Raw genomic sequence first — 21,131 nt, 5'->3', positions numbered from 1 at the left:
ATTATATGGGACTCATGACCCTTGTCATTTGAGAGATTACATGGCTTCATAAATCCTACATGTGCAAATAACCATAATTTGTATCCACCTTCCAATGTTTTTTTTCATCCGGTTGACTTTACATGCTCATAACTTTCTCCCATTTTCGCACACTATTTCATTCTTCTGAATTTCCCCTAAGGGACGAAGCTTTTGTTTGCCTTTTCTAAAGAAATATCAGGTTAGTTGGACACCCGTTATCGTCGGCCGTGATATGTTTGATCGGTTTTTAGTAGCTGATAATTCTTCAACTTAAATGATGTTTACGGCTGCATACTTATCTCTTGCTGCTTTTCATGCGCTTAACAGGATGGCGAAAAATGCCTATACACAACTTGGTCACTAATGCTCCCTTTAAAAAGCTCTGCCAAGCCACCTACCAAAGTTTCTCAGGGTATCTCGTATTGTTGCAACTCCTACCGAAAAGCACTATCGAGACCTTGGAGGATGATGAAAACTGTTCGTTGATTCCCCCTGTGAATCAACGGTGAACCGCGGTAAATTTCCTTGTTATCTGACTGCTCGTAAGTAGCATGACTTACACCTGTTTATTATGACCACGTTTTGTTTCCTTGCTACTCGTTTTCCCCCCCGTTTCGTTCGACTTAAGGTATGCTGATTCCTCAGTAACTGCTGTCAATATTTTTTGCCCGTTCCTTCGTTGCTTGCAAGTTCGTCTAGATTGCACCTAATTTTCGAGCGTCCACTCCGACGAAAATGCGGACCGTTTGGGTGTCGAATCCAGAGCCTCCAGACGGCAAGCGAACGCGTCATCCACTACACTAACCCTACGCCCGGACCGGCTTATTATTTTGTGTTATCAGTGTACCGCACCTGCCAACTAGTCTTTACCGAGATTTGTTTTAAACGGACGAAACCGCGTGATCTGACTTGTCACGTGACATCAGCTGCCGCGTCGCGCCACCGACCGAAAGACAGTCCCTCACATCCCGAACTTACTGACTCCTGCGCCGTTACGGCCAACTCACACTGTCAGACTCACCCTATATAAATGCCATACAGCGTTTGGTACTTATTCGTTGTTGCCTTTAGAAATCCCTGCTGCGTCAGTGACTATTTTCTGCTCCTGCTGATTGCGTAAGTATTGATTATGCGTTTGCGTAATTCGTGATTCTTACTAATCCGTTCGTCTGTAGAGCCAATTCTAGCCAGTCCTCAATACATCATCTGCTGTCCACGTCTGATTGCTCTTATCGACTACTGGCTACGAACAGCGTATAATCTGATAACCGCAATTGTCCTGTGAGATTCATAGCCGCCCGGATGTTACACTGTTCCCGTGGGACGGAATAAACATCGGTGCCTAAAACCTGCAGCAAGGCCTTGGACACGATTGCACTTCGAATAAGTTTTTATGTGTTCGGTTTATCATAGCCCACCAAATTGCCAGATGTTCAACAAAAACATTATCAGCGGTAATTCGAAGCCCGGTATATTATAAGACTGAGGAAATGAAGAGAAATGTGTTATCCGAGAACATACTCACCTCCGCAAAGTGGTACTTGACAAACGACCCGGGAACTTCTATAAAATAAGCTTTCAGTACCAAACGCCACTTGCATGTATTTTCAACGAAAGTATGCCGGTTGAGCTTAGCCCTACAGTCGATAACAATCTGACAAGCTCCCTGTATGGCTAAGGGAGGTTCTTGACGTACAGCAGAGAGCTCAATGCAATACTATGAACATTCGAAGTTTCAAAACTACGTCAATACCCCTATGTTTCTCAACCCTTTCTGAGAGATTGCCGCTGTCTCCGTTTTCTCACGGATACCTAAGAAATGAGATTTTTTATTTGGAACTAGATGCATAAACCTCGAAACTGAAGCTAATCAGAGTGAGACGCGATTAGTGATTATCCCACAAATATAGTTTGCACTGAGTATGACAACCATATTTGTTGATCCTTGTCACTGTCACAAGCGATAACGGAATGCAAGAACAAATACCACGAACCCTCAGTGGTTATAGGAGCAGAACACTTATAAATACCCCATAACTTCGCTTTCTTAGCCTCATTGGGGCGTTTGTCCCTGTTTTTTGTTCATTCCTTCACGCTTCTGCACTGTTGTGTATCCCAAAAGCTTGAAATCGCATAAGCCATTAGTGCTCGCATGTCTGCAGATACATGATAATGTGTGGAGACTTTAGTAAGTGGTCATACATACAATTTGTCAGTCACTGCTCCCACCTTTTTCCGATTGTGCGGGAAATGCGTCTTTTGCACTGCAGAAGATATATGACTAAATAAAGGTAATAACTCTTCAGCCGTAGCACCACTTTGGTCTCACGTCGCTTCCATGCCACCCGGAGGAAGCAAAATGCACGTGACTGCAAGTCTACATTTACCACTAGTCAAACGCTAATCATTGCATACCGTGTACCGAGGTGTGCGTTACTTTCCTTGCCTAGGCCGGAGTGATGAGACTTCGGAGGTTAACAGAGAGCAACTATTCCACTACGAACATAACATAGATCCAAGTAATATTCTATGGCATTATACCGTCAGAGGCTCCGATGTGCACTTTATTTCCCAACATGTCCCGATTTTATTAGAAACAATTGCAGAGTTGGGACATTCATTGAAACAAGATTGAGTAGTGACTAACATTCTTCATTGGCTTGTTAAAGCGCGGTATGTGTATTGGAAAATTTTGAGAGGCGCAAGTTAAGAGGCGTCTACCTCAAAACATAGGCACTTGAATGATGTGGATTCGCACATGCACTCATGGATGTCGCGAAATCCTGAGCGAGTAAACAGCACTATAAATATTCTTTACTGCTTAATATACGTGAAACATTTTCCTAGGTGATGAAAGCTGAAGGAACTTCTTTCTACTAACTTTCTTCTGTCTGAGTGATTCTGCTGGCTCTACATGTCAATTTGAATTAGACTAGATCTGAAGTTGTTTCACAGGGCTGTTATAAACCATTGTTCTATCTAGTCCCCTCCCGCGTATTTATTACGATAACACAACCCCCACATCACGCGATAACTGTCTTCTATGTGGCGGCTTTGTGAATGGAAGACAAAAGATGTAGTTTCTAATTGTATTTGTTGTGATTCCAAAACATTTAGCGAAGAAAATGTTTTGCAGGGAGAAGAACCTAAATCAAGAATGAACATGGTATAAGATGTATGTAAATATTGCGATATTTTTGCACATTCTGATTCATCTACATACACGAGCGACTTGTCATTGTCAATTCAAAACGCTCAGAGATCTCATATCTACCTGTAAAACATCTACATACACGAGCGACTTGTCACTGTCAATTCAAAACGCTCAGAGATCTCATATTTGTTAGGTGCAGTAAATATAGCCACCGCGATAAACAGTGATGAGGAGGTGTTTAAAAGGTTGTGCACCTACTAATCAATGCACGTATTAGATAACCACGGGTATTAATTGCTTGGGTTTGTGGGCATTCGTTGACGTCTTCCTCAGCAATAGGTGAAGAATCGTTCATCCCAAGCTGTAATTTGACACACTATACTGATAAAATTGGGCATATTTACGCTGCCCACCTATAGAAATACAAAATATATTTTACGCAAATTTCGTAGACGTCTACCAGCTTTTGGCAGGCACATTTTACTGACATCTCGACGGAGGATCAAATAGTGTTTCTCCCCCTCAGGTAAGGCTTCAAAGTGCGTATTTGTAATCCACCGCAAAGGTGGGTATGCCACATCTGCGGAATTATTTAGGTATTTGAATAAGTATTTTGACAAAATAAGAATTTTGATAACGCATCCTGGAACTACGCGCTAGGAAGTGTACCATATCCACTTCACTCTCAATCATTTTGGAACACACGCTTCTCGAAATTGACACGAAATATATATATATTTTTACAGCTGCAAATGATTCACTGCAATATGTGTGCTCTAAAGTTTTGTTGAAATAGTTAATATTACACTGGAAGATGGGAAATTTACCTTCATAGGTTGAATTATTAACAGCCATCCTCCAAGTCTCCGATGGAGGTTTCTTTGAAATGGTGGTGGAAAGGAAAATCTCTTACTGAGCAAGTCAACAAAAGATATCTACAATAATGCCATCGATAAATTTAGCTGCGCGCGTCAACATCGTTTGAATTTTACGGTTGTCACTGGTACACCACAGTATGCATAACGTTCACTTGTCAACACCGATCTTCTCCCTAATGCACGTTTCTGTCTATTCTCTACATCTCAGCGTTGCCATCTATTGGGACAAAACTTTTCCTAGTTCGCTTTTCTTTGATAAAATTTATTGGAATCATCATAGTTGGTGGCGCAGGCCAAAGATTTCATCATCTCAAGGAATGTACTCATTAGGTTATGTTAAAAAGCTACAAAAGTAACCGAATATAAGACAATGTCTGTCCAACTCCAGGATGATGAAGGTGCAATACGAATGTAAAATGCATGCCCGCATACCAAATTCAATTCTGATGGTGGCATCTGAGTTTTACGTGTGTTTTATTGTTGAATTTGCAACAGAAATACAGCGAGAAGATTCATTTTCGCTGATCCATAAAATTTTAGGACTTCATCGCCTCAGGCGGACTGCCGTGGTAAGTTTACGATAATTCCAACCGTTCATTTACCGGCCTCATCTTGATTTATTTGCTCCATATTGTGGTAAAATACGTTGCAGTGGAGAGATTGAAAACTGTCTCTGGTTGCTTAGGGTTCCGATTCAACGGAGATCTTAACCAGCTGTACTGGTTTCCATCAGCTATCCAACGATAGATAGATAATGGCAAGGCCGAGAACATTAAGGACACCATTAACTTAAACTGTGGTTGATTCCATCCCTACAGGACAGCAGCCAATAAAGGCATAATTTGATTTTGTATTGGCAAACTTTGTGCATAATTTTTGATCTCCAGTAGTGAAACTTCCCTTGAAAGTTACGTTTTACTACCAGTTAGCCTTCTACCCTTAGAAGATAAGCGTATGGTAAGGTAATCGACAGTTTATCGGATCATTTTGTTGCAGAAAATCTGGGTAGTTTGCGGAGTTTTCCCGTGACCGCATATCGCGGCCAAACTGCATAGTTGTGGAATACAGCTTTATTGTAAAGTATCACGCTTTTGACGAACAGAAAGTTCACAACAATGATAATAACTTACCCAAGGTACAGCGGCTCATAACCACCTTTGTCATGCGGTTCACGTTAGCCCACGCATTTTCCAAGCTCAAGATCGCGGGTGCAAACGGATGTTTCATGTCTGGTGTTCCAAATTTAGAAGGAAATTTACCAGCTCAATTCCAGGAAATTCTATCATTCACAGTACACCTCATTCCAATTTAATTACAAAATTTTGCTCCAAACTAGACCCGAAAATGTTCATTAGTTCTCAGTTTTTAGCCATGTTATTGTGGCCCTGAGGTAACAGGGCCGCAGTCAAAGGTCCTCTTCGTCAGTTAGGAATCCAACGTTTGCTCCGATTGCCGACGCTGGATCGACAATGAGACGTATATCTTGGTACTGCGAGAATTGTAAATTGCCATACATTAATGTTAGTACTGGTAGTACTGGTTCCAGGATCCAGCCCCAGGAAGTGAAATAAAACTGGCGCGGTATCTGTGGAAATCGTTTTATAGCAGTTTATGAAACAGATACATTCTATTTGGGTTCACTGACCTACTGACTGCTCTTTTGATTTTAATGCGGACTATTTGCATTTTACCAACCATATCCGAAATAATTGCAATCACTCGTGCTTCTACTGGGGTTGATGCTCCTAACTCACTTTGTCAAATTTGGCATCCACTTGCAATATTTCCCTCAAAATTCCTGAAAATTTCATCTGTTTTTGTATTTATTGTGTCACCGCTAACGAGATACACAATGAGCATTTTTTCTTACTCTTTGCTTTCGGTTTTTGTCCCGTTCCATTTTTTTGGAAGTAGTTTTAATTAATTCTTAGTGAACAGTCCGGATACAACCCCTTTCTGATTTTGTAGCGGTTACACGCACATGTAACCATCTGTATTTTGGAAGCACCCCAATTCAGCAGATAGTTGATCGTCGTATAGCTGAGTTTTTTGAGCTGTTCGCCCTTCAGGCGGGTAAAATAAGTTTGTCAAATGCATGAATGCAAGACGCCTTGCAAATTACGGGCTGTGGTGTACAGAAATAAATGCCCCTTTTTTAAACCAACAATTTTAAGAACATATTGGTATTTACATTCAGTGTCTGTTAAAAATGGAAGTGCTACTTCTCAAAACACATTGACAGCAAGATTTGGAAAATTCTTTCACAAACATCCTTTCAATGTGTACCGGTTTCTAAACTGCCTGATTCTTTTGTTGTTTGTTTATCAGACGCAACTGAGTGAAAAGCTAACCTGGACAAAAAGTTGAACTTGAGGTAATTTTTTGTGTCGTACCGGTTTAATTGTCCACATAATCACCGCCAATGGTTGTTAGCGTAAACAAACTTTGCAAACATGACATGTATTGAATTATAGTGCAAATTCAAAGAAGCATACCTCGTGCCTTCAATAAATTGTCCCCATGTAGACGGAACATAAGTTTGCCATACGTCCACAATTTGGCATTCAAATCGATCAGTTTAGCAAAATGCGACTCTTTGAGTTCTGAATCTACAGCGAACAAGCATGCGCAAGATTATGTAACTATGCGTGAGTAAAATAATCTTGTTATGACCTGATATTATTCCGTTTTTGCATAAACGTGCATGCTTCGCCGTGGCGTTTATTTGCTCCTTTAAACCAAGCAATGAAACGCACACCTATTGGACAATGAAAATTTCAAAAAACTAAGCAATAATAGCAGAAACCAACGAATCAACAGCCTGTCGCAAAGCTGCGTTTAACACAACTAAATAACAGCCAGCTATTAGTAGCTGGAATTTCACAGCCGGCAAGAAATGCAATCCCCCGCCAGTTGGATGTCCCTTTCAAACAGCTGGCACCGTATAAGCTTTGATGAAAAAGTTTGACTCTTGCCAAGCCACATCTCAAAGATCCACCAAACGTCATGGTTGACAGTTTCATGAGGACCCTTTCCTACCATAACTGCTTGCATATTTTGTTAAAATGAGCCGGTATCATTAACATCGTCTGACGGTGACGCACATCTGCACAAAATGTAACATAATTGTGTGCTCGAAATTGTAAACTTTTAAGTAAAATTGCGGATAAGTGATTCAAAAATTATTATCACACCTGTGCACTTGTCTTTTAAAGTCCGTGCTGATGACAAGGCGGCTTTTGCAAATGAAACTGCATCGGCGATCAGCGGTTCAGAAAATGCCCTGCCTTTGGCTGCAAAGAGAATTAGTAAAAAATTAAGCTGGTAAAAAACCTGGAATATATGTTATAAATTAGCTTCCTTCAAAAGGCAAGGGGTTCAAACGAAACATGATATAATGGACACAATAAACTTAGTGGGCAGGTATTACCACTTGATATAGTAACAACTGAATTGTAACGATGTCAAAATAAACTCAATTCCTGAATTTCTCTACAAGCCCAGCGAACTTTTATCGTCTAAATCTTCCTCTGTCAAAACATGATTTGATGCAGTCCGACTACCGTGGCATAATACAGAAATCCGTGATTGATTAATCAACAGTTTAATTTGTACACTTCCTCAAACGGTTTTGTAAGGGTTTGTAAATATTTAAAGACAAGGTTACACCATCTCCAAAATTACGGCTTGTTTGCGGGGCAAAAGTAGTTAACCAATTATGCTCCCAGAAGCCTATGGCTTGCACGGTTTACTATCCAATACTGAAATACAAATTACAAAAATGGCTAACTAGCACGGTAATTTCAAGATATCTGTACGAAATTTCCTTGTGAAACAAAATTGTATCAACTAATTTGCTAATCATCGGATAGAGTGTTTGGCCATGTCTCTCGCAACCACATACCAAAAAAAGTTGGGAGACGGTAAACCGCTTTTCATTATGGTAATAAATCTATCTTCGTACGATTGAATCAAGCTACGGAGTAATTTGTCAAAAAAATTGTGCCTATATACAAAAATGCATGTCACTGCCATCAGGTAGAATTTTCGTTTGGATGGACTGGAATGTCCTTGTGTAGGGTAAAGTAGGTATTAGGATATAAATTTGAAGTGACGAGATATACGCCACAAACTCGGCACAAACGCTCATATTAATAAATTAAAATAACCTCTCCTAGAATAACAGAATTGATTGATAGGTATGAAATCATAATACAACTCTGGCACTTAACCTCACGGCATAATTTTGGCAAACCTTTAATAAACACATTTTTCACAAGTAAGTTTAGCAGTATTAGTAAAACGCGATTTCAGCCTGCGAGATGAGCCCTCAAACGAGGCTGAGTCTCTTTTACTATTATCACCAACTGGTTGTTTTAAATGCACTTCTGAAGGCAAGGGTAGAATAACCGAAAAACAGGTGCTTACGCATAAAGTCGAGCACGCTTTCCTCCTGGATAATAATGGTTGGATGATGCTCTTCCAAATGCTCCACGGTTGCATTCAAAATTTTGGCGTAAACTGGAGCCGCGTTATCGTCCCGCACTAAGTAGAATCAATTGTGTCATGAGAAAATGTCGAACAGTTTATTGCACGAACTTTGTTCGAAAAAGGAGAATCGCGTATAAAAATTATAACCCTGAAGCTACCTAGGATTTTTAGATAATCCACGGCCAGCGGTGAGCCAAAAGCGTTAACTAGACAGCAATACAAAATACACATCAAGCGGGCGAGGATCGGCTACTTTGCCTAGCATTATGTTGGAGTATCAATGATAATTTTGTCCAACGAGAGTGAGTTTGATAAGTGGTCCAATGCTACTCACCGCACTGCTTATAAGCTCCTAAATATAACTTATTTTTGAGCACTGGTTTTTTTAGAAATTAGGCACTTGTCCTAGCTTACACAATAATGGGATGTTTCCATGCCTATGAGTTTGTGCTAGATATCTAAAGCAAACATATTTGCAAGTGAGAAGCGCATCTTAGCATGTCTGGAGGAATTGTAAATCAGTTCATTCATTGCATTTTGGCACCCAAAATGAGCTGATTTTGAACCTAATGTCTTCAGGTTATCGGTTCTAATATTTTCGAAGAAAAAAATGCACATATGTAAACGGACGGCGTGTTTTTCCCAGATTTTTTAAGAAAATAACTTACTGGAACAAACAATGGATTCTCGGCTTTCAAGATCTTTTAGCTCCCAATTCACTCCATAGAGATATGTTCTGTAAGCTCCAAAGAGTAGGGTCCGATAGTCTATCATAAGAGACGGAAGATTAAATCGGAACTTACTGGCATTCTTAGGCAATACATACTTTGTCACAGTGCAGGTACACACGTAAACGGTGACATAATTTTGAACCACTGTTTTATTGTCCCTGGATAAGCAGTCTGGTGAACAATGTTTTACCTCAGCTCCCAAAAAAATTCACTTTATGGACCAGAACATTTTGTGCACGCAAATATTCTCAAGGTAAAAAGGCGAAATCATGGTTTATGGAATGCTAACCGGAAACGCAAAACTTGTGATACTTTCTTAAGTACCTAGATATTGGTTTGAACAGGTATATCCACATGTTTTTAGCCTATGAATTTCCATAATAATCTAAAACACGTTACCTTCGGAATTCTTCAGACTCGAAATGATGAAGTTCAGTATATCGGATGACGTTTGTAGTCCACCAATAAGGTCAAGAACTTGCACCGTCAAACTTTCTAAAACGTTTTCAGCTGTGAAGCGAAAACAAAGCAATATAATTGGAGAGCTTTAAACCGAAATGTGGCGTTAAGTATTGTGATTGAAAGGTGATTTGGATAATACCGAGTTGAAAAGCACACCGAATTTACTTCAGGCTATCTTTCCGTAATCGATTCTCGTAGCTAACATCTGTTGAGGTTTCTTGCAGAATCATTTGTAGGGCGCATTTGTTATTTTTGTTCCCTCCTGATTTTTTTATTTCGCTTAGTCATAACAGTTGTCCGAGATCAAATCCACTAATCTCACAACAGGGTTTTAATATCAACCATCATATTGTTTTCCATTGCATTTCTGGTTATCAAGCAGGCTTTCGTGTCCTGAAGATTTTTTTCCTCAGCTGTGCAATTGCTTATAGGGCAGCCGACGCCATCAGATTTACATAAAACCCTAGGCGGTTAAACGGGCTATCGTTTATCTGTCCATTACGCTTAATGCTGTACTTGCAGAATTATCCTCAGTCGACTTCTCAGATGGATGGTTTCCCTTAGTAAATTATCAACAAATATTCTTTAAACAAGTACTATTCCGGTATAATACATATATATACATACAGATATATACATATATTTCCTTTTGTTGTTTGACTTTAAACTTTTAAAAGTGGGTATTCAATTCCTTTGGTATTCAGCATATTTGTTTCCGAAGTTTTATGCCTGAAGGTTGCTATACGCAAAGTTGTTTACTTAGGCAAATTTGACAAATTACGGGCTAATATAGTAACACAACCAGGATAGCAGTCCGTTTTGGAGACCAGCTGGAAGATCGTAGACACTAGAAACTAACCACAGCAAGGTCCTCATGCTTTATTGTCCTAAGTGTATATATGTGTCAGATGTACAAGTAAACCTAGGACCAGCCGAAAAATCTCTTCATCTTATCTTCTTGGTTTTTTGCATAGGCTAACTTTGAAGGCTGAACAGGACAGGCAGTATGCTTGTGCTCGTCAACCAATGGCTAATTAAAACAGAACCTGATAAGGTATTCACTTTATTGTTACAGTGAAGGTTCGGAACTCTCTGTACCGAGTAGAAACATTAGTCCATATTTTTCCCTTGAATTTAACAAATTAGAATACTAATAGGTGGTTTTTGCAACTAAAATCACTCAACGACTTGGATATGCGATTGCAATGTGCTGAAAATTTAAAACACTGTCAAATGGTCCGATACTACTTCAACATCAAGGCTGGTTTGCCGAAAAATAATTTTTGTAATGATTCATGAATCCCCTGTATCTGGCCTGCAACATTTAAGAATAAAATGTCCAAGTTAAACTACTGGATAGTGCGCCTCAGTGATTTCCTCATAAGTCATCAAAAACAGTTTTTAAATGATTATAACCTACCTAAACAAGGTGTTTCGGGAACACCTGCCAACCACTTGTCTATTTTCTTCAGAGTATCAATGACGAACCGCATATGTGCTTTCCACTGCTTTCTGGCGAGCTCTAAAACGTTGAAAACCAGTAAAATACTTTAACGCCATTTGGAATGTGCACCATTTTTTATTAAAATTGCTTAACAATAATTTGAGCAGAAGAGAACGAATTCACCACCATGTCCTATCGAAGAAATTTTACAAAAGCTTGATTATTGGATTAACTACTTTTCTCTAGCAGTCCCAAAACCTCTCACGTTTTGTACCCAAGTGCAAGTGCACATATTTCTCTTACAGTGAATTACTTGGAACCACCACCTGAGACGCAAATAATGTACATCTACTCATCATGAAATATAGAGTGGTATGCATCTATATTAGCGTCTATAGTGTTGAGAACTTTTACAAATAAGAATTCTACCCGTGAATATAAACTTTCTAGATAAAATATGCTTACTTTCTGCGTGCTCTACCTCATTGACCTTTGGTAAGATATCCGTATTCGATTTAATCAAAAGAAGTTGAATCCATACTCTGACTTACTTGGCAGGTACGTATTTAAATTTCGCAGACCATTGGTCACAAACTCCTTCAACTTTTTCACGAGTTGCTGCAACTCCTGACTTGAATCATTTACTGGAAAAATGAAAACATCCCAGAGTCGTGACCCACAAATTATTCATGCAAAAGCCTAAATGATGAGCGAATCAGAGGAAAACTTAAACCGGCAAACGTTCATAGATCATATTTCTAGGGTTTCTTGTTGACATATCCCTTTATAACATACCTGACTATTCACGCGTTTCACGGTGCATATATATTTGATAACATGCTAAGGGATGCATGATGGTAAAAAGCTGCTCTGACATGATAAAGCTGGTCAGGGAAAATGCGCTCAGTGGAGCGCTTATGTTTGTATAGTTTGTGACTGTTAGCAAATTAATACAGAGCATGTGTTCTCCCGCCAAGCAAGAAACTGATTGAATGCTACAGTTTAATTAAACGCTGCACCTTTTTTTCATTTTTTACTAATTGTCATCCTCAATTTTTCTAATTTGTTCTTTTTTGCGATACTGATTTCTACTTTGTATGAGAAAGCAAAGTGGCCTCATACATCCGTTTGCACCTTAGTTTTTTTCTAGTATGATTAAAGATATGAATGTAAGGCGTTTTTGAATTGGTGGATACTGCTAACTCAGTTGCATTTATCATCCAGTTGTAAACTAATCTATTTTACACCTTTGCATTTTGTCCTGTTAAAAATAAGGCCAACACAAATACGTTCCAGGTAACGCTGTTTATTGACTTTCGACCAGCTAATTAGGGCAGAACTTACACGGAAAACCTTTTCCTTCTAGCGGGCACGAATTCATGCTTTTCCTCTTTGAAAACAAATTTCAAACCTTAAAACTGTAGAACACCACGTTTGTTGTCTCAGGGGCACTAGGAGGGCGTCGCTGTAAATATTTTTACGGCGCACTGGAATCACGAGGATTTACTTGCTCAAAGCGTATTCCTGAGTTTAAAATAAAATACAAATACCACTGTTGAATGCAATTTCATCATTGCTAGGGGATATAAACCTTTTCTGGTTGATGGACATGTTCAACTGTGGTGTCCCCTAAAAGTCATACGGCATGTGAGTGATCTTTGTGTTCCATTTATGCCGTCTGTTGTTTTTTGGGTTAACAGTGTCCCATAACGTGGAATATAATCAATTATCATAGGCGTAAATTTGGTTTTGTCTTTCGCTTCAACCAGCATGGATGAAATATCCCAACCATGTATGCAAACTCAGCTCTATGGGACCTCAACTAATGAACGCTGGATAGGACTCGTAATGTTTCAAAGATACGGCAGAGTCATAATACCACAAATATGAATTTCATTAGCATAGAATTTTTTAAACTCAAAGTATTGTGAGTATGGTCCAAACGGGTTTTTTTTGTGCGGCTCTGGCATTTATTTACTATCTCATCTCTGTAGCACACTCAGCAATAGCGTTTGCTGTGAAAAGTTAACGTTGAACAAAGTTAACTTACTTGGGCACTTGCCGATGTGGTATTTCGTCAATACCTGGTCCAAGCCATCGACCTGCTTTGCATAACCTTCCAAAACCAACCCTCCAGCTATAACCTTCGCCTCCACTGAAATGGAAAACACTCATCTGTTACCGGGTGTAATTACAGACTTATAACAATAAGAAACTGGCCAGTGATTTGACTGACTGTGTACTCTCTAATGCCAGCGGCAGATTCTTCATTTTGTTTCAATGTAAGCAAACGGTCGTTATATTGCTGTAAGTCTAGCTATTGATGCGATCAAATTCAAATAAAGTAGAGCAAATGTATGTATCCTCCATTGCTTAAATCCAGAATAAAATTCATGCCACCGTTCCGTAAAGCGTCATTGCCTAAAATATGTCAATAATGCAACATTCCGGGTTTTTTGTTTGCAGTGAATATGTATAGCCGTTTTTTTCTGATGACGTACGTTTTTGATGAACTTTCTACCAACGCTTTTCTTCGCTAAAACAGCGTTTCAGCACTTTAAATCGGATAAAAATGCGCACGATACTCCTATTTTGCCTGATGACATACGTTTTTGATGAACTTTCTACAACGCTTTTCTTCACTAAAACAGCGTTTGAGCACTTTAAATCGCATAAAAATGCGCACGATACTCCTATTTTGCGAACATGTAATTTCCTATAATCACGCTTCCCTCCTTGCATAGGGTAAACGTAACTCGATTGGCAAACTTCTTGCGGTCTGGATGAATACCTTGGATGAATACCTGCTCAGGATTTTTTTACAAAAGGTATGGCGCTAGTTACGGAACTCCTGCTACTTTCAATTAACAAATCATCTCCAAAAATTCTTGGCGAATGATTGCGTCTATGGTACACCTCTTGTGACCTTCACTAAATTCGTAAACCGCACGGCTGAACACTTTCTTTTCTACGTCGTTTATGCTCAATATGTTTGGACTTAAAGGTAAGCAAACATTATTCCACCAGGTGGTTATGGCGGCGCCATTCGGAAGCAAATATAAGACATATGCGCGTGATTTATCAATGACACACTGCAGAACTTCAACGAAGGCCTCCCTGCTGTACCGTTAGGCTTCCTTTTTTCAGCCAGCAACTAGAGACATGGCTGATGTAGATTAGTCTTCAGTTATAATGTAATGAAGTACAGATTAGGCGTGGCGAATACGGCACCCGAAATTCAACCGGTAGGCTTGGATTTTCAAACATTTTGAGGCTTAGACAGACTTTTCAGTATAAATGCGATGAGATTGTACGGCAGCTTCGAGAAATGCTCATTAATTTGAATGGCAAATAATTCTTAGGAATAACGTGCACTTCTTGAAAATCCATGAAGATTTTTTTGATTGTTAAAATGCCTTCGTAAATGTGGTTATCAGACGGAGTCGTCTATAAAGCACTAAGCGGAAGTTGCGCAACAGTCGCGCCTAACATTGTACCAGCCGTGTGTTATTCAGAGTCCGAATGCAAATTGAGTAAATGTGGGCAAACTTGTCTTTTCCAAGTTTTTTTTTCATTTTTTAAATGCACTTTTGATTGTGTTTACTCTTCATATACACTTTAGTCCGAAGGCTTATTTTGAGTGAACTTGGGAAGTTAGTTACATGTGTTTCTTATAATTGGAAGAAAGCCTCGAAAATTGTTCAAAAAGTGCATTTTGTAAATTCATTCATGATGGCTTGAGAGATAATTCTCTGAATCTCCTATTGAACTCAGCAGATATCCAAGTAGAATTCACTTCAAAAACTCCTTAACTTAATGTGTATGTTGTGTCTAGCCTTCAGTTAGCTAAAGGTTATATTGGAACCAAAAGCATGACCAGTAGAATGGTTAGTAAAGGTGACCATTTATGGCTTTCCAACTCTCCCAATTTCCACTGAGGTATTTTGCAAGATTTCTGATACCCACAAACCCAATTTGTGGTATCACTTTATAAACTGACCGCCTCATTAGAAAAACGCTCAACTAGTGAGTCACATCATTTCTACTATTTTTTCTAGTTTTATACGGATTGTGTGGGCTTCCTTGATGCTCAACTGTTACGAATTCCGCCAAAGAATCTGGATTTGAACTTGAGAATCGCTGCCTGCTTCAGCCAAACAATCTTGCTGCAATGCTTTTGTTACATGCATAACAAAATCATGTATCCCAACAGGCTAATTTGTTGTGCATTACACTGTCCCGTGAAATCTAACGTGACTTCTGTTTTCCACACTATTCATGATTCTAACGTGAACTGGATAGAAAGGATCATTAAATATGTGGCTACCTACACGCCACTCTGTTCAGGCGGTTGAGATTTCTTCAAATGTTGTAAAGAATTACTAACCATTAGGGCAAAGTGCAATGTTCCACACATGTAACACGTACTTAGGGATGTTACTTTCCCATAGCTGACGTTTTCTGCAATAATGACTGGAATATTCATCCACTGTATGCAATATGTTCTCCTCTATAAAGGTGATCTTTTGTGGCGCACACAGCAACACACAGTTACACACATCACAGACATCACTGTAAATGCAAACAAGTAGATGTTGTACTTTTAAATCACTGTTTCAACCAAGCCAGTCCATTTCCATACTTCGTTGTTAGGTTATGACATCCGGTTATAGCCTAGCTTGACTTGTCATAATTTAGATAGATTTGATTGGTTTTAAATTATTGCTGAAAACTTGTGACAGTTGCGTAGACTTTTTCTGGCTCAGCTAGGGGAAAGGCTGCTGCACAAAAATATTTTGTTCCGCGACCCATTATCCATAGCCGCCTGTATTTCCTCTTACGCTCTGACGGCCAAACTTTGTGTAACCAATTTGTGTGCTGTTACTAATGTGAAGTTAGATGTAGAAGAATATTCAGTTAACAAGCCGGAAACCAACTGTCATTCTGTACGATAGTCACCGTATCTAAAATTTAGCAGTTTTAGTAGATCAACATTTTTTGGCTTTCCAGTGATATGGAGTTTTCAAGCAAAATTCGAAGGTCTTACCTGTGCCTCCGGCTGAAGTATTAACTGGTTTGCAAGAGTGTATAGAACGTTGAATTAAATAAAATTTATTGCTTGATTTCTCAGACACTATTGATATCGAATTTGATTGACGCATAGTGAATGAAAAGTCGTGACCAGTTTAATAAAAGTCAACCAATGCTAAACGTCTTCTGGAAATTATCGTTTGATCTGTTTGGGCGCAGAATATTCTAACTGAGTCGCCTGTGATGTCCCTAAATAGAAAGCAAGTTGATAAGTACAGTTTCATTTGACTGTATGTAATGGATTGTCATTATATAAATTCACACGGTTTAACGTTTGACAATAAAAATTAGCGTAACTGCTTAACGACATAAAACAACATTAAACGGATCGCTTCGTTTACGCCAAGGCTTCGAATCTTTTTCGAATGTAAAAGACTAAACAATCGTGAATTTTAATTACACTTTTCGTGTGAATAATAATAGTGAATGGATAATAATAAGTAATAGTTATGAATGAATAAATACATAAATGAAATAACGACTAGGGAATGTATGTGAATAAATGAATAAATGTTGGATACATCGCAAATCCTTCAAACAGTGCACATCGAATATTGTGCTGACGACCGCGTAAAATAACACTGAGCCTTCGTTATCAGTTATTTTCCCGATTACCGCGGTCTAGACATTTGACAAAATTCCAACTCAACTCTCAAATCTAATGCTTCCGAAAGTTCCACTGTTACCGATATGCAAGCAATTCTTCTCTTCAATCCATAATTGTACCAATAATTACTCTGGAGCAAAATACGGATATTGTTCCGCTTGTGTATCACCTGTTGTGCTAATCATACGGTTGGATGCACCGCAAAGATCCCATTGGCTTACGTATTTCAAGCTTCTTTTGCTCAGCATCTTGAAAACGGCGTCTGGTATTTACCGGAAAAAACCTGGAAAATCTCAATGACAAACTGCTGGCCACGTTTATAAACCTAATGGGATAATATGTCTAATATCCGGCTCCAAATACCAACACGGTGTTGAGTCTTCGCTTAGCACATGTGCCCTGTGGGATGTGCATAGTATTAAAGAAAACATTCGCGATAGAATACCGGTGCATCTTTTTCTCTGTCAATAACGCAAACCTAGCAGATTATGACGATTCTAAGAATAGCAAAATTATGCTCAATTTTAGAGCGACTTGAGGATGTCGACTCAAAACAACTTTGCCATCTTTATTTTGTCCCTCAGTCTTTTCTGTCTGGAAGTCAGGTGGCGTGCAGAACCGTTTTGCGCCGCGGTTTTTACTTGGTGTACATCGTTCATTGTGTGCAAATGTTTTTCTGGCGAGTCAAACCACAACGTTATTAAAATTACTCTGAGTACTCTGTACGTTGAGAATACAATGAAGCAATTTTCAGCTAATTCACTCTCCTTATTCTTACAGGTGCTTGTGGAATTTTTATGCTGTTCCGAGTTACAGCAAATTGGATCTACATTTACATGCTAAGTACACTGCCAGCACTTTTCTGGTATGCTTGCAATAAAAGTATGCCTGTCCAAGTACACGCCAGCACTTTTCTGGTATGGTTTGCATAAAAGTATGCCTGTGACCAATGGGAACATGGTGACGATTCCTCGTGGCTGTTTGCCGTTGTTGCTCTCATTGAGTTCTGTATTCATGTATCGTCGTCCACTACTTTCTGTTGAACCCCTCTAAAGTAATACCCGTTGATGAGTTTTGTCCAACAAAACCGCATGCATGCACTTCACACTCATCGTGTAACCACCGAATACGAAGTACTCCAGTGGGAAACAACTATCTGGACTTCTAAAACGAACCACTTACTCTAAAAAACACAGAGACTCAAGATCGTAAATGGAGGGGTCAAGAAAACGTACATATATTCAAAACAATCTACGTGTTAAATTAAGATATTTGTTTTTCAAATTTGATAGGATTTCGAAAAAACACGCTGGATTTTCTGGTACACAATACTTAGATAAGTCAAGTGCTAGCAAGTCAACTCGACATTTGGTATCACAGTAAACTGCTAGAGTCTTACCTCTTCGAACTGAGCAACAAAAGATAACATGGAACAAATATTTCTCCTCTTACAGTATCAAATAAAACAGTAAAATAAAACCCACGTAGAAATGAAATAAATATGGCTTCCAATTTTGGCATGACGTGCACTCACGCAACATCCGTCAGTGGCATAATTCTGATTGGTTTAACGCATCTCTGACGCCATAACTGTGCCAAATTTGGCAAAACAAATGTCAAGTGTTTTTTAGCTTGTAAATAAAACTCCTCTGCTGAACTTTTTGTTCACTTGGTCGTTCAGAATCTGTCATAGAGTGCCTAGAACAGCTTCCTACAGGTTTGAACTAAGTACAGTGTTTTCAGTCTACACAGCCAGGTTATCACAATTTGCGTGTCCTTATCCAGATATCCCTTACGCATGCTACGGGTGTGGCGAAGAAAAGGTGAAATATAATTAGTTGAATAACTAACCCCTAAATCTTATGATGTTTTCTTACAAAAAAGCTCCTTACCAAAATATCAACTTTCTTTGGCGAGAAAAATGCATTATTCGACCTAACTTCTTGAACAAAATCGAGAATTTGGTATGTGTGATCGTCAGGTATGCCAGTTTTAATTAGCATTCACTTTAAATGTAGATGATGCTGACACTGAAAGTTGCCAGTGAGACAGATGAGCTTTCATCCTATTCGTAACATTAACCGGTGCAAAATATTCTGCTACTTCCTTTGGAAGTGGAGACACTCGTGTTATTAACTATAAACAAACCGAGCTTATTAAACCCTCAACTTGCATTGGTCACGCAAAATATCGAATAAACAGCGAAAAGAAGGTCGGCTGTTGCTTTTATTTTCACATTCACGCGTACCTATCTTAAAAAACCTGGACAAGGCATTCGTCCGAATGTTTGTGATACCTGCATTTTTACCAATAGCCTTGAAGACATCGTTTACATTTTACAAGTTACGGTTTAAATCTTTTGCTTTTTTATAACTCTTCCGACAAATTTCACACTGAGTGGTATTTTGGTATACCGAAGGCTTATTCCCATAGACCATATTGAAAGTAGTTCAGTCATCTCGCAAACTTCAAACTTTTCACGCAGTTTTGTTCAAACGCCTTTCACATGATTTTGCCCAGATCAAAGGGATTTTTGGATGACAGACTAATCGCCGACCTTAAATATTGAGAAGCACTACATCACAGCCGTAGAATACACTATATCTGGTTGCCTCAGAGTGTTAGTGGAACTTCTAAGAAACAATGAGTCTTTTATTTCCACTTAAAATTTGAAAACCACTAGGAACAACTTGTCAAATTTCAATTTATGTAGTACATACCTCCCTGACCTGCAGGATGAAACGTTACGGGAGACAATAAACAATTTTACAGAATACAGTTAAGATCAACGAAGCATTTGTGGTTGGGCTGTTCTGGTGAGTTGAATTAAATGAAGATAGATTATGGGTCGGTATCCAGATTATAATGATCTATGCGAATTGTTTAAAAAAGACCGCCTTATGGACTGAAAACCAACCACTGGAAGCAAAACGCTCAAACATTACTTCCATATTATTGTTTACTGTTCAATATTTATTTATTACACTGATTTTATTTAACTTTTTATTTCTGCCTTCATTTCATTTCATTTTATTTTTTATTTATTTATTCATTATTTATTTTATTTCTGTTTGCTCTTAGCAGCAAATGCTATACAGATTGAGGTTACCTGCTTGAGTGCAGCAAAAAAAACTGTCAGCAGTTTTATAATTTAGTTGGATTTCAGTTGTGTGCATTTACCCAAAGGGCAGTTTGAAAAAACAACTGAGCATTTAAACTCATCTGAAAAGTTTCACATCCCTGAGGCTACTCAGAATGTGAGAAACTGTAAATCCTATACCTTACTAGGAATAGGGATTTGTGTGAGTCTGTCAAGTCCGCATAATATTTTTGCCAATATCCTTACTCCTGTTTATGTCTCCATGCAGTTTTATCGAAACAAAGATACATTTAAGCCAGTGTTGAACTCATCCTAAAGAAACCTGCAATGTATCCGATCCGTGAGCTCATCATTTCTGTAAACACTGACGTGTTTTCTCTTTATAATAATTTTTAAATAAAGTACATCTGTTTTGCATCCTAAGTGAAGTGTATACACTTTCATTCCCCAAGGAGTTCAGGCGCAACGCAATAACAGCAGTTTCGAGTATAATTATGTTTTTCTCAAAAAGGTATTCGGAACGAGAATTTCCGCGCCAGTCTTTGCGGAGCAAAACGGTGAAACAAAGAGATAGTTTCTCCGAAATGAACTACTCAGGATATCTAGTGTATCGCGGACCTTAGTAAATGTCACTAGTTGATTTGACAGTAGATTCACTGAATTATGGACATCGGGTGATGCCTAATCAGTGCTTGAACCCAATGAGCTGATTTGTTCAAATAATCGCCACAAAAATATCAGAAAGATTACAGGCTCACTGAGTCAGATATGCTATGCCATAAAAGTAGACCGTGTTCCGATATGATTATTCTGCAATGCATTAGAGGTGCAATCTCAACGATAAACTATGACTATGGGTTCTCACTGTCTAATCAACCAAGCCATACGTGTTACCTATGTACCTATGTACCTATGTACCTTAGCATAGAATCACATTTAAAAAAGTGTACTTTCCTTGAATGTTGCCACCTAATTGAAAGCATTTTGCGTGAAGAGCGCGAACCCTTCACCCAACTTATTTCTTAATGCGTTCACTCAAGTGTTTCCTTGAGTTCTGCAGCCACATACAGAAAGATGAAAAACACCTAAATGTTGCACTCTAAAGCAATATTGATTAGGGTTTGCCGTTTCGAAGTTCGTTTCGAAAGAACA

The 21,131-nt window shown here is 38.8% G+C and overlaps 1 protein-coding gene across 1 annotated transcript in view; it reads right to left on the bottom strand.

The window, feature by feature from the left end:
- Window positions 1-3,102: 3,102 nt before the first annotated feature.
- The window catches only part of T265_03408 (hypothetical protein), a gene marked incomplete at both ends in the record, with an annotated part of 23,833 nt that continues 5,804 nt past the window's right edge, over window positions 3,103-21,131 (bottom strand). The window contains 11 exons of the mRNA XM_009167877.1: window positions 3,103-3,167; window positions 4,003-4,054; window positions 5,184-5,282; window positions 6,549-6,662; window positions 7,248-7,346; window positions 8,482-8,598; window positions 9,213-9,311; window positions 9,675-9,785; window positions 11,158-11,259; window positions 11,733-11,825; window positions 13,232-13,336. Of these exons, the coding sequence (XP_009166141.1) occupies window positions 4,020-4,054; window positions 5,184-5,282; window positions 6,549-6,662; window positions 7,248-7,346; window positions 8,482-8,598; window positions 9,213-9,311; window positions 9,675-9,785; window positions 11,158-11,259; window positions 11,733-11,825; window positions 13,232-13,336 (974 nt within the window). The remainder of the gene's footprint in view (window positions 3,168-4,002; window positions 4,055-5,183; window positions 5,283-6,548; window positions 6,663-7,247; window positions 7,347-8,481; window positions 8,599-9,212; window positions 9,312-9,674; window positions 9,786-11,157; window positions 11,260-11,732; window positions 11,826-13,231; window positions 13,337-21,131) is intronic.

This window comes from Opisthorchis viverrini (assembly GCF_000715545.1).
Source record: "Opisthorchis viverrini unplaced genomic scaffold opera_v5_48, whole genome shotgun sequence".
Taxonomy (NCBI): domain Eukaryota; kingdom Metazoa; phylum Platyhelminthes; class Trematoda; order Opisthorchiida; family Opisthorchiidae; genus Opisthorchis; species Opisthorchis viverrini.
Note: the sequence above shows the minus strand (reverse complement) of the source record. Positions and strands in the feature narration are given on the sequence as shown.